Here is a 19,332-nt window from a genome sequence, read left to right as displayed (position 1 = left end):
TGTGAATTTTTCATTTCTATGTGGCAACAATCCAGCAACGCCAACATATTTCCGAGCTTGTATTTCCTATCATGATTTCTTTGATAGAGGGTTGCTGCTCATAAGAAAGCTATCAAACCAAGAGTTCTAAATGGTAAAGTTGAAATAATACATACGTAAATTTTACGGACGCCATCACGAGTTGGTTGATATCTTCACAGATGATAGCGGATATGTTCCTAATGTCGTAACTACAATGCCGTACCCTTTTCAACAGAATAAGACTTGTTACGGGGGTGTAGTAACATGATCAACTCGACGGGTGCCACATATGGAGCACGATCTGCTATCACTTCAGGAGCACCTGAGATCAGGTTTTTGGTGTTGTTCGTTTTGCTTAGTCTGCAATTTTCTATGTTGTGTTCCGGTGCTATTGTTTGTCTGTTTTTGTTTTCCTTTTAACCATAGCTTTGTCAGTTTATTTTCGACTTATCAGTTTCTCCTCTCTTTTATACGTGCCTACCAAATCTCTATAGCTAATGGGTTAAATTGGAGGTCACCATAATAGTACGGATTCAACGAAGTATTCACTTGCAAGACTTCTTAGTTCAAATAATTCATTAGCGATGTTGCTTATGTTATTTTGAACAAAACAAAACTAAACTGGATGCTAAACTAGAGGCTCTAAAGAACCTGTGTCGCTCAACTTGGTCTATGTGCATATTAAACATGGGATACAACTGGATTCATGACAAAATTGCGTTTTGGTGTTGGTGATGTGTTTGTAGATCTTACTTTACTGAACATTCTTGCTGCTTACAATTATCTCTATTTATAATGAACATGGCCCAGTAGTTACATTGGAAAATATTTTGTAAAAATTTACAAAAAATATGAAAATTGTTTAAAATTTACTATAAAGGGCAATAACTCCTTAAGAGGTCATCATAGGTAAAATAGAACGATTTGTATAGATATAAAATAGGGGACAATGAACTCATTTGGGCATAGAAGGATTGGATCGGAGTCATTCACATGATTTGTATTTCTCTCCCAACTCATGATTTTTTGGGTGGCGGATTTTCCGACCCAAATGGTTTACTAAGCTCTTTTGAGTTATCCTTCTTTGATCTATATTGTCAAATTGTGGTCAAGACAGTTCTGGAATGGACAGAAAAGGGTATATGAAGTTCGTTCATAAATATACAATGTAGAAGCTGATAAAGTCATACTGAGAAATAGAGATAAAAAATAACGATTCTTAAAAAAAGAGTAAACGTTAACCAATGTTAAGTTACAGTACTGATTCGATACAATTTTGTAATAAGGGTAGGATACAAATTCTTGCTTAACTCATTCATATCTGTACAAATGTTAAAACTTCCATTTGTTCTCTGCATTCCTTTCAAACCGCTCACAAACAGTTGTCAAGGATGGAAAGTCATATCAACACTGTCCTAGGCTAATCACATCAGGGGTGATTCAATGTACTGCCTTAAGGTCCAGTCTTAAAACCCTACCTAAATCGTACAGCAAACATCGTTAATTGCAGACGACAGTAATAAAGAGGGAAATCAGATCCCAAAGTGACTACAACAAACTTCAGGCTGATCTTGCATTGATGAAGTAGCAAAGTCGGAACATGGCTATAGTCGAATCTCGATGGCTGTTCATCACACAGAAAGGATATAAATAAAACATAATTGCACCCTTTACAACCACACATTAGAATCTGTATCATCTGCTTATAAATACCTTGGTATTACACTTCCAGCTAGTCTAAAATGGGACAGACATATAAATGAAATATATGATATATAACATCTAAAATGTAACAAAATTCTTGGCTTCCTAAAACGATATTTTAAAACATCAAACTATCTCATCAAGAGTCAAGCATACCAGGCACTTATCCGCCCTAATCCTGAGTACTTGTGCTCAGTCTGAGACACACACACTGCTGAATCAATATCAAAGATTTGAAATGGTCAAAAGGCTAGCTGCTCTGTATGTAATATATGCTATATCATATATGTCTTTGATAACAGGTACCATAATACGAGTAAAATTGAGAATGGAAATGGGTAATCAATGTGTAAATGAAAGAGACAACAACCTGACTAATTTTTTGAAAGCAGACGAAGGTCGCCAATTGGTCTTCAAAGCTGGGAGAAAATACCGCATCTGGAGGCGGGCTTCAGCTGGCCCCTATATAAACAAAAATGTGTTCTAGTTCAGTGTAAATGGATGTCACACTAAACTCCCAAACATATATAAATGAACATAAATTAAAAATAAAACACATACACGATTAACAAATACCAGAAGCTCCCGACTAGGGACAGGCGCATAAAAAAGCGACGGGGTCAAACATATTTTGTGAGATCTCAACCCTCCCCCTATACCTCAAGCCAATGCAGATTACTTTATCGAAAATTTACACATAAAATTGACCGTTCTTTTATGTTCGTTTTTTTATGTATATTGTAAACCTATTTTGTTGATTTATATATGCCTTCAATTCCATTTGGGTACGGTCTACCACTGTGCATTATTCCATTAACACTATCAGTCCACAGACTGGGCACTAAACTTGTCATGATGTATAAGATCACACATTATGTAGTCGCAATCCCGTCAGACCGTCAAATTTTTATACCTACCAACCCCAAGAACCAGAAAATCCCATTAATTTTTATATGCACATATTATGATACGTCACTGTACTCTAATTGTCCTGAGTACCGTGCATCTTATGTCATTATGCACGTAAAATTGTCCACATAGATAAATATATATTAAAATATGCACATAACGGTCACAACAGATGAATTATTTCGGGAGAGAAAATTTATGAAAACGCCAACAATTAAAAGCCATCTTTATAAAAATGAGCATTTGAATATGTCTGATTCATCTATGTCTCACAAAATGAACAGTAAGTATGGACAAATGTCAAATTGTTCAAACATTTGAAGGAATAAAAATAACTAAATTGAAAAAGAAGTAATAATTCGACAATGCTTTAATTTACTTTTATCTGTATAAATCGAATATCTGCTGGTTTTATCAGATATTCGATTTTTACAAATGTCATCTCGAAATTTAAAAGTTGATGCAAATTAATACTCCTCATTTCAGAATGGTATAAGATCGGTTCAAATCTATTTTTGTCGAACCTGTGACTTTTGTCGCAAAAGCGAGACATAGCGACCCTACATTCCGTCGTCGTCGTCCAGTTTTATGGTGATTACCACTGTGACAAAATATTTCATGATTATTTGATTTTTTTTTTATAATCTCAATTCTTGGACTATTTTTTAATTTTTTTATTATCTTGTTTAAAAAATAGAATTGATTAGCCTATATGATTATGATTATATCGGTAAACAATTTGTGGTTATATGATTACTTGGACACCCCATGAGGGCCCCCAGTCATTTATCATATGTTACAGGGAATTTGTGAAATCAGGGATTTTGTAAAATCACTGAAATTTCAGGGAATTTGTAAATCACTGAACTGATTAGTGATTCTATAAAATCCCTGATTTTGACTAGTGTTTTACAAAATTCCTGTTCAAAATAATTAAGATCCAGATTAACTGATTAAATTCACGGAATTTGTAAAATACATTCAATCATTTTTATTATGAATTTCTGTGAAAAAAAAGACTACAACAGTAACACTCAATAACTTTGAGGTTAATCTAGTTTTTATTTTAATATTGAGTGAGCGGTTTTCATTCACAAAACAACTGACATACTGTAGAACAATGGCTCAGGTACAAATGTCTTGAAATCAAGAGCAAACATACACCCGAACGTTACTTCAAATAATTGAGGTAAAATTAAAGTGCAACATATGGAACCAGGGAAAATATGATAAACATTTTGGAATATTTTGTTAATGAGCCACAGAAAGAAGACGTACAAAATAAACTCTTATCACTACCTTGTTTGAAAGAAAGTTACTGTTTATTATAGTTTTTCTGTATAATTACTGTAGAAAATATGTAAGGTATAAGAAATTGAATGGGTAGGGTATGCGATCCAGTGGCAAATATTAAGAGCATCTTATTGCTGCATGAAAATTGATATATAAAAAGCAAATAAGTTTTGTATTATTAATTTGCTGCCTACAAAATAACATTTATAATCACAAAATAATAATTAATAATTATACTTTGTTTTGTACTAGCATGTTTATGAATAGGTTCTTACCAAGCAAAAATAAACAAATTAAGTTTTACCTACTTTGGTCATTTATCAGACAAATGTATTCTATCACAAAGTGGTATAACTTTGAATAAGTTTCTAAACTTTTTCAACTCCTTTAATCCAAATGAAGTAAATATTTTGTTGATAAATGAAGGTATGAAGTTCTTCAATGTGGAGATTTGAAAAAAATGTAAAAAACGGTATTCATCAGATGAAGACGTTTTAAAAATATTATATATGTCTTGAAGACATGTACAGCATAGTTAAGAAAATTCATATATCAATAGCTTATAGTGGTAGGGATGTTACCCAATCTTGTCATGCAAAAATAAGCAAATTCAGAGTCAGGGGCGGATATAGCCATTTAAAGGGGTTGGGGGTCCAACTATATGTCCCCATTCAAATGCATTGATCGGCCCAAAAAAAGGATCCGCCAATGAGAGTGGTCTAAATATCCGTTTATATGCCTTTTAGTCATTATCATTATACACTATATCTAGCTCATAGTGTTTATCAAACAAATATATTTCCAAATCATCAGTGGTCATTCGTTTGGTCTATTTTTATATTAAGAAAAACACATTTCTAATAGTATGTTATACTTTATTGTAATCAGGGATTTTACAAAATCCCCAGCTCTATTTTCATTGATTTTGTAAAATCCATAACAATTTCAGGGATTTTACAAAACCACTGAAACTGCACAATCACTGATTAGTCCAGTGATTTTACAAAATGTCTGATTTTACAAATTCCCTGTAACATATATATATATATATATATATATGTAAAGTCTCTGAATGATTGTATAATAAAAACTATAACACAAATTCCCATACGTTTCGGCCATTACGGCCTTCTTCATTGGAATAAATTACAACATTGAAACAACAATTACATCGCTTGGATACATTACGTTATAATAACTTCTATGACGTTCATTTGCCGCGTTTTTCGCTTTTTTAAAAATATATTTATTATCGTTCATACATTGTGTTGAGTCCTTCAGGTTCTAAAGTTTTTAATTTTTTCATCCAAAAGGCTTCTTTATATATATATAGTTTTTCTGTAAATTTCTGTCCCAAATACTCTCTCTATGGCGGTAACTTTCAAATTTGTCATTGAATGATTGTTCTGAATGAAATGGTTGGCTACTGGATCTTCTGTTTTTTTTGTGCGTATTTTTGAAAAGTTCAATAGCATTCGTTGATATAGTGTATCACCCGTTTGTCCTACATATATAACTTTTTCACATTTTGTACAATTAATCGCATATATCACGCCTACGGTTTTACAATTTATTTGTCCCTGAATGGTACATTCTTTGCCGGTGTTGTCACAAAATACCTTGGTTTCATTTATATGTGAGCATAATGCACAATTTTTACCACATGGTCCACATCCATTAGTTTGTTTATAAAATAGTAAATTATGCTTTTTGTGCACTAAGATGTCTTTTATGTTGTTATCGCGTTTATGTAATTTATTCCAATGAAGAAGGCCGTAATGGCCGAAACGTATGGGAATTTGTGTTATAGTTTTTATTATATATATATATATATATATATATATATATATATATATATATATATATATATATATATATATATATATAGTGTCTAAAAATAGCAACAATCAACATTCAATCTATCTAGGTGTGGATCAGTTTGTAAATAAACTGATGCAGTTACTAAATTAAATTATATAAGTGTCTAAGAATACAAAAATGTCAAAAACATCACAGACGCTTTTGATAAAGCCCAAGAAAAAGATCGAGCTAGCCTCATGGAATACAAAGATAAGACGACCCGTGCAGATAGAATTCCGTTTGTTGTAACCTTCCATCCCGATTTGACAAATATTTCATCTACTATCCGAAAGCACTGGCGTCTTATCGAAAATGACTCTTCCTTAAAAGAAATTTTCCCATCACCTCCTGTTATTGCCTATCGCAGACCCAAAAATCTCAAAGACATACTTGTGACATCAAAAGTAAAGAAACAAGAAACTTCTAAATTTGGGTGTTACAAACAATGCGGTAGAAGCAATTGTAAGTGCTGTAAAGCCGCCAACACTGACCACTCTTTTAGCAGTACAGTAACAAAGCAGCGATACAACATCTATGTTACATCTAATTGCAAAACGGAAAATAGTATTTATATTCTTACTTGTGGAACTTGCAAGCTGCAGTATGTTGGTGAAACAGAAACTACATTCAACATCAGACTTAACAATCACCGGTCGTTCTATACAAAAGGAAGAAACTGTCCAATTACGAGACACCTCTTAAGAACAGGACATACTTTTGATAATATCACCTTTCAAATAATTGAGGTAAATCAAAATTGGGACTCCGAGAGGAGAAAACAGAGAGAAAGGTTCTGGATGCATCAGCTACGTACTCTTGAACCTGATGGACTTAATGAGAGGGATGAAAAACAGTTCTACCCAAAACCAAAGGAATAAATCATGAATTTCATTCTATTTAACTAAAACAACTATTTGTTTAGATTTAAAAATTATTATGTACAATAAACGGCAAAAATATCTTGTATATACCCCATCAATCAATATTTTAAACTTTTACACAAAAACGTCAAGCTACAAAGATATTTTTTTTGTCATGCATCCGATTTCACCTAGATAGATGCACACGCCCGATGAAGCTAATTTGTTTAGCGAAATATTGCGTGAATAATATATAAAATATAACAACTAATTTTATAACACTCATTAGTGTGTTAAAGTTACATTCTTAGACACTTATATATATATATATATATATATATATATATGTCATGTTGAAGAAAAAAAAATATACTTATAAATGGACTTTTTCTTCAACATGACATAAAACATTTATTAGATTCATAAACCATCCAGGATTTTTAACCAAATTTGGACAGAAGTATCGAGAGAAAACATATTTTACTAGCCCCCCCCCCCCCCCATTTTTCAGTGTTGAGCCTGTTAATTTAGTCGCTAAATCGATCCTTCATTCACTCTGAAACTTCAAAACATAGACAAAAGTGCGTACAAACAGATCCCCCGCTTGCAACATTCAATCATATACAGGCGCGGATCCAGAGGGGGGGTTCCGGGGGTTGGACCCCCCTTTTTTTTGGACGATCAATGCATTTGAATGGGGACGTGTAATTGGAACCCCCCCCTTTTTTTTAAATGGCTGGATCCGCCCCTGATATAATTTAAAGATTAAAGAATTTTGGCGCAGGGATTTCATTCCCGATGTAATTAATATTGGTGTTTTGAAACGCTCCCCAAATTCAGTTTATACTGGTCTCTTTCTCTCAAAATAAAGGTCGTTAATGGTTCAAGAATACAGGGTAGCAGTTCTTTTAAAAACCGGAAAACACGTGACATGCATGGAAACAATCACGGCTTGGAGGTCGCTAGCATTTTTTCTATAAGAATAAAGAGGATTTGAGGATGTGACAGTGGACATTATGACATGAGCAGACAGGAGATTTTTAACTCCTATAACGAAGGTGGCAAAATGAGGCCAAGTTCGGCCGAGGTAGGAACCTTAAGCTCTAAATCGCAAAAAGTCCACAATGTGTCTTCTGCAAAAACACATTTCGGACTCACTATTACAATGAATAGTATAATGACTTTTAAATATTATATTTTTTTTCAAATAATACTTGAACCTTGTCTAAAATCACAATTATTTTGTTAACCGTACAGTCTAAATACGTCTAGTATTAATGGGGAAAAGCAATCAAATAGATTGTAAAGTTTCATTTTCTTTTAAGAAATATGAAAACAATGACTTTAAATGATATATCATGTATATGTTCTATATTTTAATGTAAGCTTTTAATAGTAAAATAGCTATTTGGAAATCATTGCCTCTAATACTATTTGGGTCATAAGCCAATTTTGATTTGACTAGATATAAGATCTTTAAATTATTTCGTATCAATTTCAATTATTTGCTCAATAAAAAATTAGGTACATGTGCAAAAGTTGTCCCTTTGAAATCTGCATTTTTTCAGACTATACTTTCTTATATTAGTATTATTAAATTATTGTAAGGCAATGTTTGTTGAGCCATCAACATGATCAAGCAGTAATTTTCGTCATTGAAACATTTTATATTTTCATTCATTGTGTTGTTTATTAAAGTATAAAATTGTGCATATTTTAGTATGCATACGCTGTATTAATTTTACAGACATACATGTATGAAATTGGCATAATAAAGCATAACCATTGAATTGTGTGCCTTAAAGTTTAATGTTTATTGAGATATATCTATTTGGTTGATTCTATTGTTTTTGACCTGGTTACAAGTGTGCATTGAATAGCAAACAACATTGAACACGCTCAGTGATTCTGTAATAGTAGTAGTATAAAGGATATATATACAAGAATAAGAAACTTAAGAATCCTTCAACAAAATTTTAGGCTTAGATCACATTTAAGATTTGAACATGGAGTTTTTAAATTGTTTTAAAAATTATTATTTACATGCATGCTTAAAAGGCGTGAAAGAACTTATTTTAAAAATCTAATCATAATTTTCAATTTTATAAATAATTACTCTAACCTGAAATTATTTGTAATAAGAGAAACTTCAAAGGGTTATTTGTTGAGAAGATTGACATGGTTATGTTTTTTTTTTACATGTTTAGTAGCAATTAAAATTTTCGAAGATTGCTAAAAGGTGCCTCCAGCTTTGATTCTGTTGAATTGCAAATTTTTCGAAACAAAGTTGTTCCATTTTGGTGTCAGAATTACAATAAAATTGAGAATGGAAATGGGGAATGTGTCAAAGAGACAACAACGCAACCATAGAGCAGACAACATCAGAAGGTCACCAACAGGTCTTCAATGCAACAAGAAATTCTCACACCCGGAGGCGTCCTTCAGCTGGCCCTTAAACAAATATATACTAGTTCAGTGATAATGAACACCATACTAAACTCCAAATTGTACACAAGAAACTGAAAGTTAAAATAATACAACACTAACAAAGGCCAAAGGCTCCTGACTTGGGACAGGCGCAAAAATGCAGCGGGGTTAAACATGTTTGTGAGATCTCAACCCTCCCCCTATACCTCTAGCCAATATTTGCACTTTGGGAGCAAGTGTGCTTTTCTTATCACTTGGCATTCATTGTCGTCCATTAATTTAACAATAATCTTGTCCACTGAACTTTCTCGGTCAAGTTTGACCAACCTTGGCCACAATTGTCATTGGTAAATCAAATTTTTGGCATTTAATTACTTACTGTGGTTTCATTTATTTTTGTGTTACCAATTTTTGTGTATGAAGGAAGACTTCATGTTCATGGGTACTGAATTTTGTGGTTTTGTTGAAATCTGTGAACAGGCGTATATTAAATATTGTCATTCATCGGACATTTTATATTTTTGTTTTATTTGTACAATTGTACCAACAAAATCCTGGAAAATTTATATCCAACAAATAATGAATCCTAATTTACAGTACTTTGTATATACAGTGTATATAAAAATGAACATGCAACCTTGTGATAATTGACTTGCTGGTATCGTATAAAAAAGGTTATATACCAAAAAACACATATACATGTATGTAGAATAAGAAATATTATGATATTGCAAAACACTTAATTAACAGCCATAGTTAGATAGATTTTGTTTTCTGCTGATTCACATAATTAATATTTAGGCTTTATAGAGACCTCTTATGTTGGTACAATGTATATCATTACAAATTTACTTACTTGTTGGTATTTTGTTGTTTTCGGATCTCATTTAAAGATCTTATCTTTTGTTTGTCTTTGAATGAAAAAGATAAGGAGAATTGATAATTACTGTGACTTCAGTTATTTTTTTTAATAAGAGAAACTTCAAAGGTCTAGGATTACTTGTCTAATAGATTGACATGTTTATGTTTATTTTACATGTTCAGTAGCAATTAAAATTTTAGAAGAATGCTTGGTTTTAGCCTCCTGCTTTGATTTTTGCAACAAATAGTGTCCATCCTGGAGTCGACATTTTCGTCAAAATGTGCAAGTAATTTCAGGTTGGAGATAATGATAGCATTATTTTTAAATCCTCTGCCCATTTTATAAACTTGAGCAATTAAAATGTTTTGAGAGATTGCTGAACTTAACCTTCTGCTTTGATTTTTGCAACTTTTTCAAACAAGTAGGGTCCACCCTGGTGTCAACATTTAGGTCAGAATGTGCAAGTAATTTCAGGTTGGGGGTAATGGGAGTATTTTCCTAAATTTCTTAGCCCATTTCATAAACTTGGACATGTTCATATACATGTTATGATGTAAGATGGCTCATTATGAAACTGAGACAATTTGATATGATTAACTTATCTTGGCAAGGAGGAAGATTCAATTTCCTGTAATTATATGCAAACATTAAGAAAACCTTTGGCTTTGAGATGCTGCTTCACAAGGTAGAAAATCACTTTTTTCTCAAAATGTTCTCTGGAAGTTCAGTTTTTGCAAACGTATTAAATAACTTCATAATTTTTATACGACCCCAAAAATTTTCCGTCTGCATCGTTCGAAGACACATTGGTTTCCTGATAATAACTTTAGTTAAAGTCAATAGATCTTTATGAAATTTTTACTGAAGGTGAAAAATACCACAAAAGGAAGGTTGGGATCAATTTTGGGGATGATGGTCCCAACCGTTTATGAATTAGAGACCCAAAAGGGTCCCAAAACAAGCATTTTTCTAGTTTCAGGATTATAACTTGTGTACAAGCATAGATGGGTATTTCATCTATGGTACAAGTATTTCAATTGCTCTGATATTAAACCTCAATGTTTAAAACCACAAATAGAAGGTTTGGATTCATTTTAGGGGTTATGGGGTCAAAGTTTAGAAAAAAGGTGCCAAAACAAGCATTTTTCTAGTTTCCAGACAATAACTTGTGTGTAATTGTATGGATCTCTCAGAAATTGTACCACAATGTACCATATAACAAAGGGAAGGCTGTGATTAAGTTTTGGGTTAATTGCCCAAAATATGTAGGAATTAGGGGCCACAAAAGGGCCATAAAGAAGCATGTTTCTAGTTTCAAAACAATCATGACAATAACTTGTGTTTAAGGTTATGGATCTCTCTGAAATTGTACTAAAAGGTTCAATACTACAAAGGAAAGCATGGGATTGAGTTTAAGGGTTATTGCTCCAAGTTTCAAAAAGTTGGAAGGGGGGGGGGGTGATTTTTTGTGTACCAATTCTTTTTAAGGGATTCCTTTTTTTTTTTCACAATTTTTCATTTTCAGTATTGTGTAATGGATTTGTTAGATCTTTGAACACATTAATTTTGTGACAAAAACCTATATTATGTCAAAAATTTGATCACAATCCAAATTCAGACAGTATCAAGCTTGAATATTGTGACCAAATTTGCCCCACCTGTGCAGGGTTCGACCACTGGGGTCGTATAAAGCTGCGCCCTGCGGAGCACCTGGTTAACATTTATTCTATGGTCCTATGCTCTTTAAATCAAAACAAATGTTGAAATGGTTCAGTTTAGTCTGATAAGAAAAATATTTGTCCAATATCACTGCATAGATTTTTGTTCACATAGTCAGGCTTATGATATTTTAATTGTTGATTTTATGTTGTGTATCATTCGATTCAACTCTCATTTTGATCATAAAGTGAAAATATAATCATATTTAACTCTGTTTAGTCATATTATTATCCAACACTTTTTCTCAGTCTTTTCATCAGCTTCAAACTAAATATATCTGATCTTTGATACCTAACTTAGAGTACTCAGTAGGACTATAGAGCTCATATATTTTTCAAATGACATTGATAATTATTATGGAAAAAAATAATTAAATTATATGTCCATAAGACAACATGATTTTCAATTTTTCAGACCTGTAATTGGACCTGTTTGATTTGTTCACTCTTAGGCAACAGTCACATATAATAAGCAGTCAAACAAGATGGTCGTCTGTTCCTAACTTAAATATTAGTTTTTTGATTCAATGTCTATTGAGCCTGTTCATCAAAAATGCATTGTGAACAGTACTTGTGTAGTATTGTTGATGTTACTGCTATTATGCATACTCATTGGAGTTTGGAAAATAAAACAGCATATATGTAACTTTTTTTTTACCTCTATTCAATTGCCTTATCTTGAGAAGTTTTGTTGTTGAATAAAGTCTTTAAAATATGCATTCTCATTGAAGTTTGGAAAATAAAACAACATGCATGTAACTTTTTTTACCTCTATTCAATTGCTGTATCTTTTGAAGCTATGAAATTGAATAAAGACTTAATTATGCATACTGGTTGAAGTTTGGAGAATAAAACAAAATACATTGTACATGTAACTTTTTTACTAGTATTCAATTGCTGTATCTTTTGAAGTTGTGTTATTAATTGAAGATATACATTTAAAGAGCTGTGTTACTAATTCTTTTGATGTAGCACCCCTCATTATACACAAAATGTTATATTTTTGTTGTTGTGAATAACTTAGTGTTTTTTAAGATATAAACCCAGTTACTTCTTGTGTAAAGTATGTGTAAGGTTTTCTTCTCTAGTCAAACTTGTTAAAAACCCATTCAAATTTGTTATAAAACATGTCCATCTCAAAACTGTTTACATATTCAACACTTACTTAAGTCGAAAAAGAAATGGTACAGTTAACCAATACATATTTTAAAATTATATTGATCACAAGGTTCTCAAAATAGTACAAATGATTTTTGTTTGTTTATTTTGCCCATTGACTAACCAAAATGTGATTTTTTTTTTTATTGTTTCATTACAAAAAAGTTTTTTTTCATTTAAATCTTTAAGGTTCATTACATCCACAAACGAGTTCCAAAATATCACTTGAATTAACCTTCACCTTTTATGTCAAAATTATATTCAAGAGGTTCTTTTTGACTGGTGGTAATTAAAAAAAAATTTCAATTGACTTTTGTGTATCATATTTTGCTCTTCAAACTTTTATAAAATTTCTAATTAAAAGTAGAATTTTGCCTAATCATTTCTACTGACTTGTCATCCGGCTGAAAAATTCAAAGAATTAAAAATTGAGTTTGGATGACTTTACTATATTTTTTTTTGCTTTCCGTAGACTTTGTTTGTTGGCTGGTTACTACTCCGGAAGTTCACTTCTTGCATGATAGACTTGAATGTATCAGTCTTTGTTTTTTTTATTTTTAAATTTCCGAGTAGTCTTTCATTACAACATAGATAATAAATAAGTATTGATCGGTGAGATGCCTATCTATTGTGCATGAATTGCATGTACCATTAGCTCTGACATCGTGAACAGAGATTTATTTTTTTCGAATGTATGATAGTTGCAATTAAAACAGGAATATTGATCAGCACTTGAGGTAGATTAACTGACGATATGAGGGAATACGGTAAAACTAATGAAATATTGATAGGAACTAATTCATTATGTTGTAATCAATTAAGGATAGTTGAAATTTCATCAATCAAATTTATAGTTTGAAAAAAATTATTTGAATAGGGATTCAAACAAGTTGGTACCCAATTTTAAAGTGACAAGTTGTATGTCCCTCTTCACTTTTCATTTAGTTGATTTGAGCTAACAAATAGGGTTTATACATGTATATATTTATATGCCTTCAACAATAGGCAAAACCCATAACAGAAAGGCCCAACATGACAAATGTAAAACAATTCAAATGAAAAATCTAACAAACTGATTATGTACAAAACGATCAATAAAAAAAAGATATACAGCTACATGTACAAATGACAACCACTGAATTACAGACTGACTCCAACAAAATCTCTTTTATTTGCATAACAGAAGACAAAATATAGAGCTTCATTATGGCTTCAAACAAATAATACAATAACCAGTTAAAAAATATCTTTATATAGTTACTGAAAAAAGATCAAAGTACCTAATGATCATGCAAAAGGTGATTAGTCAGTGGAAGTCCTACTTTGATATATTGTTTCTCATGCAAATTATTATTAAAAAGTACAGTTAATATCTACTTTTATTCATGGTAATGGGACGGTGAGATATACATAATATGAAATGAACTCTGAAAAGGGAGATAACTCTATAATCTGAAATATAGTTTTTTTTTCATCAATAATCCCTAGGGGAAAGGCTAGGGCCCTCGATCATAAAACTATACTCAGTAAATTTGTACTTCAATAACAAAACACTAAATACCATAAATTGATTAGTTGATTTCAGAATCTGAGTGATAATTTATGCTTGAAATTTTTATAACCACAAGGCTAGGTCTCATCACAATGTTGCACCAAAATGAATGTTGTGAATAAAACTGGACTCTTGGTATTTCAAAATTCTGAAACCCTGAATTAAAATTTAAATTCTGGGAACTTTCTCATTATTCCTTTGAGCACCTGCTATATTGATTTTCGTCCAAATTATTTTTTTATGTCAAATCTTTGCCTTTGCTTTATGTGAAGCAGCCGGTATTATTTGTTTTTATTTTAATATCAATACCTCTAGTTTTAAAAAAAGCAACCTCTATTAGAAGTCCATAAGGAACATTAATTTAACTAGTTATTTAATCTAATAAAATCCTGATTTGGCATTTTATTATGACTTTTGAAAAGTAATCAAATTTCCAATTGAAGTGTTTTTCAGCAATAAAAAATATTGTACATGTAAAAGAAGAGATTAAGTAGGATTAGATGAAAAGGGGGGGGGGGGGGGGGGGGTGTTAGCTAGAAATCACTTTCAGGAGGTAAATAGGTAAACATTCTACCATTTATAATTAAACATGGATAAAGAGGAAGGTTTCAAACATATAAATAATGTATTTCTTTAAAGACTTTCAATCATTGAAAAGATGTTATAGATAAATGTCCTTGGAAACGTCATGATGTCACAATACTTTAACGTTACAATAACATGACGTCTTAATACTTTTCATAGGCGGATCCCTGGGGGCCCCGGCCCCCCTTAGGAAAAGTTCTGGATCCGCCACTGCTTTTGATTGAATGAAAGTTAAATTATATAAGCTTTGATCAATTTAAAAGTCATTCCTTAATGTATTTGGAATTAACGTTTTTTATAAAAAAAAAAAAAAAGGAATGAGTTTTAAATTGATCAAAAAGTATAAATGAAAGTTAAATTATATAAGCTTTGATCAATTTAAAAGTCATTCCTTTTTAACGTTAATTCCACAAAAGTATTATGACGTCATGTTATTGTAACGTTAAAGTATTGTGACGTCATGACGTTTCCAAGGACATTTATCTATAACATCTTTTCAATGATTGAAAAGGAAATACAAATGTAATGTCAGCCATGTAGTTGAGAGGAAAAATAAAGAACTGAAGAAGGCCAATGGCCAAAACGTCTTAAACAATTGGTTAATTGATATAATAATGACTCCACAGTACTCTACATTGGTTAATTATTGTAGATTTATATCTATTAATTGGAAGTGACTGTTATATAACATGCATGAGCATTAAGATATAATCTTAGAAATTTTTTTTTCTATCATTTTCATAAGGTTAATGTCTAGAGGTTTCTTTATCTCTTGGTTAACACAGGCTCCTGCAATATAAACTATTTAGTATTTTAAACATGTAAGTTCTATAAATATTTTAATATATAACCCTTTTTATTAGACTTGTGTAAACCCTGCTATAGGTTTTGGTGTTCATGCTGTCCCCTTTAAAGACAAATATTTGTCATCTTAGCATGCTGAGTACAGTGTGTAACAGTATTACTAAGAATTTTTATGTCCCACCTAGAGAATTATGATTTTTGGTCTGTACATTCGTTTGTTCGTCCATCAGTCTGTTCGTTTGTCTGTCCTGCTTCAGGTTAAAGGTTTTGTTCAAGGTAGTTTTAAATGAAGTTGAAGTCCCCTCAACTTGAAACTTGAGTCACATGTTCCCTATGATATGATCTTTCTAATTTTAATGCCAAATTTCACCAATTTCATGATCCACTGAACATAGAAAATGATAAGGAGAGTCAGGGGTTAAGAAATTTTGTTATAGCTCACTAGCCCAGGGCTAATTGGTTGCAAGATTTTACTAGCCCTGTTGGAAGAACTACTAGCCCAACAAAACTGACCTGCTAGCCCTAGTATGCCTTACAAATTCAGAGTTTGCTGCAATAACAGTGAATTCTATAAACTTAACAATTTTTATCCATTCACGGCATTGTACAGTAGATTTTTGCAAATTGGATATTCAAAACTTATGTCAGCAAAAAATATTCCATTAGCATATATATTCAATTAATCGATAATTGAATATTCACTGAAAATTCTGATATAATGAGTTGACCAAATCCAGGGATAATATAAGTCTTGACCACTGCTATACATGGGTATGTAAAAGGATTGGAGGGGGTTTTATCAGATACAATAGCATCATCACGTTTTTGTAAAAGAATTATCAGCACATGTTTCAAGTTTATATTTGACAAAAGTCAGGTTTCTGCTGTCAAAAGGGATTCACATTTATATTGCAATAAATTAATCAGAAGGAGGTAAAATCAGGTTGCATAAGCAATGTACAATACCACCCCCTGTACTGACACATCGATACTGAAAGTACAATATCCACCCAGAGTTATTTGTTCTATTTTAAAACTTGTAAAAAATCCTTTCAAATTCTGGGAATCCCGGATGACGTAGTTGAATCTGATTGGATAAGATAGAAAAGTGATGAGGGGATTTTCCCCTTTCAATTTTATAAACGCCAAGAATTTTTTGTTACTAGTCCGTCGGGCATTTTGGGTTGCAAGTTTTGGTTGCCCCAGGTCTAAATGTTGTAGTCCTGGGCATTGGGCTAGTGGATTTCTTAACCCCTGAGAGTGGGGCATCCATGTACTATGAAGTTATGAACACATTCTTGTTGCTAGAGTATTAAAGGTTGCAATGCATATTCACCTAGTAATGGGCTTCTCACAAATATTCTCTTTATTTCAGCTGCTTAAAAGTCTACTTTCAACATCTAGAGATGTTGACTTAGATATTGTTTTAAAAAACTCCTTCAAAAGCAGTTCACATTATAGATATTGTTTTAAAAAACTCCTTCAAAAGCAGTTCACATTATAGATTTTAAAAAAGATAGCACCAGTAAGAGTTTTGACCATGTGAATAAGTACTAAGTGGTTCAGATATCTGACTATTTGTCTTTATAAATGATTTATGTTGATTTAAAGTTTAGCCTGAATTTTGAGAGTCAGAAATAGTTGTCACAAGTAAGATGTTTACTTAGCACTTGATCTAAATTTTAAAAATAAGAAGTTGTATACTAAAAGTTATGGACGCGTATTTTAACATGAGATTATTTCATTTGTGCAAAGATTTCTTGATAGTTAAGCTCCTTAACAGTTGTCTTTCTTTTTAGAGACCACCTTCTGCTCAAACACATTAAGTGATCGCTTAAATGGTATTGATGAGAGTGTCTATATTTGTTTTACGACCGATATAAATTTAAAGAACACAATATTCTAAGATACACTTAGGCTGAATTTGTTGATATGTAGTCATGACTACAAACTTTGAGTCCAGTGTATATTTAATATATTTTAAACTTTTTAATAACATAAATTATGATTATTTATGACCAAATAAAAGCATTATTTCTGGTTATGATTAAAGTTTTTTACTTTTTAATGATAGATAATTATATACAAATGCAATATATATATTAGATTTATGTTGTTTTTATAAGTATCCTGGTCCGTTTTTTTTTTAATATTTATTATTTAAATTAAGACAAGTGTTTGAAATAAATACAATATTAAACAGAAAATCTTGTTTTATGACCTTAAGTATTAATATACAATAACCACCAAGATAGTAAAGAGGTTAAAATGAAAGAAAAAAAGAAAGACTAAAAGAATTTTTTGTCCTTGTGATCCTAATCATACTAAGTAAAGCAGTTTATTTCAGTTTTTCTTGTCCAGAACAATAATAAAAAGTACTGTGGAATCATCATTATTCTTTGGATAACAATTTTGGTGGATTTTGTGGGTACAAGTGAACCATCAAATGTTCAAGGAATGGCATATCTTAATTAGACTTGTAATTCAGAGCTTAGTATGACGCCCATTATCACTGAACTAGTATACATATTTGTTTAGGGGCCAGCTGAAAGATGCCTCTGGGTGCAAGAGTTTATCGCTATTGAAGACCCATTGGTAGACATCGGCTGTTGTCTAATCTATGGTTGAGTTTTTGTCTTCTTGACACATTCCCCATTTCTATTTTCAATTTTAATTTCAGACTTTGACAAAACCACTAAATTAAATATCCACAAACATGCAAGTATTCCTTATTCCACGAAAGTTGGCACCCACGAAAATAAATGAATCTCATTAAGACTCAAATGTTGGTAGTTATAACTTCTGGATTTAAGTTTCAAATTTGGCTATACTATTTAGTTGCCTTTAGGTCTTTTATTGTCAAATGTTTGGATTTGAATCTTCTTGGTGAAGGTAAATCCAGAAAAGCAATTCTGACTCATATTATTGTTTAGAGACACCTTGGAGCCTCTAGTAAAGAGACCTCAAGCACTTATTTGAATATCTGTCCTTGTACAGACTGGGTTACTCAAACATTATGCACTGCTGATGTTAACCTTGAGGAAAACAAATATTACCACTCATGCTGTAGTATGGCGGGACTTTTTGTTCCATGTAGCTACCAATATCATTCTCCATCAATACCTTCTCTAATTATATTCAACTCTACTGGAGGGTCTAGGTTAAACAATTAGACTATTGAACAAATTTAATTAAATACATATAATTTGATAACATTTTCATTAATTTGATCCAAGATAATCAGAATTTTAATCAGACGATTGTCAATCAAGTATTGTTTTAGATATCTGATATTTTTATAATAGTGTGGATTTGAAATAATTTGGGCTTCATGGACAGACAGTTTTTGAAGGACTTACAAAAGTTGGAGTGTGGAGGTTACTATTTTCCACAATGGGGACATAGGTTTCATTGTGATCTTGGAACTTTGAACGTGTGTATGTTTGTATAGTGTAAATACATTATTTTATCATGATGTGTACCTGTAAATATATTTTAGGGAATTGACTAACAAATACCTGGTCTAGTACATGTGGTACAAATGCTCCATTTACAGGTCTTTGGTCTGAATACTCGTAA

The 19,332-nt window shown here is 31.7% G+C and overlaps 1 protein-coding gene across 3 annotated transcripts in view; it reads left to right on the top strand.

The window, feature by feature from the left end:
• Positions 1–7,568: 7,568 nt before the first annotated feature.
• Positions 7,569–19,332, top strand: part of LOC143073246 (uncharacterized) — a 59,313-nt gene continuing 47,549 nt past the window's right edge. For 2 of the 3 annotated variants that reach the window (XM_076248699.1, XM_076248657.1), the window contains exon 1: positions 7,569–7,734. In XM_076248699.1, coding sequence (XP_076104814.1) covers positions 7,669–7,734 — 66 coding nt within the window. In that variant the 5' untranslated portion in view covers positions 7,569–7,668. The remainder of the gene's footprint in view (positions 7,735–19,332) is intronic. The other variant, XM_076248707.1, reaches the window with a different exon arrangement.

Source organism: Mytilus galloprovincialis, chromosome 1 (genome assembly GCF_965363235.1).
Source record: "Mytilus galloprovincialis chromosome 1, xbMytGall1.hap1.1, whole genome shotgun sequence".
In the NCBI taxonomy this organism is placed as follows: domain Eukaryota; kingdom Metazoa; phylum Mollusca; class Bivalvia; order Mytilida; family Mytilidae; genus Mytilus; species Mytilus galloprovincialis.
This window is presented reverse-complemented; position numbering and strand designations above follow the sequence as displayed.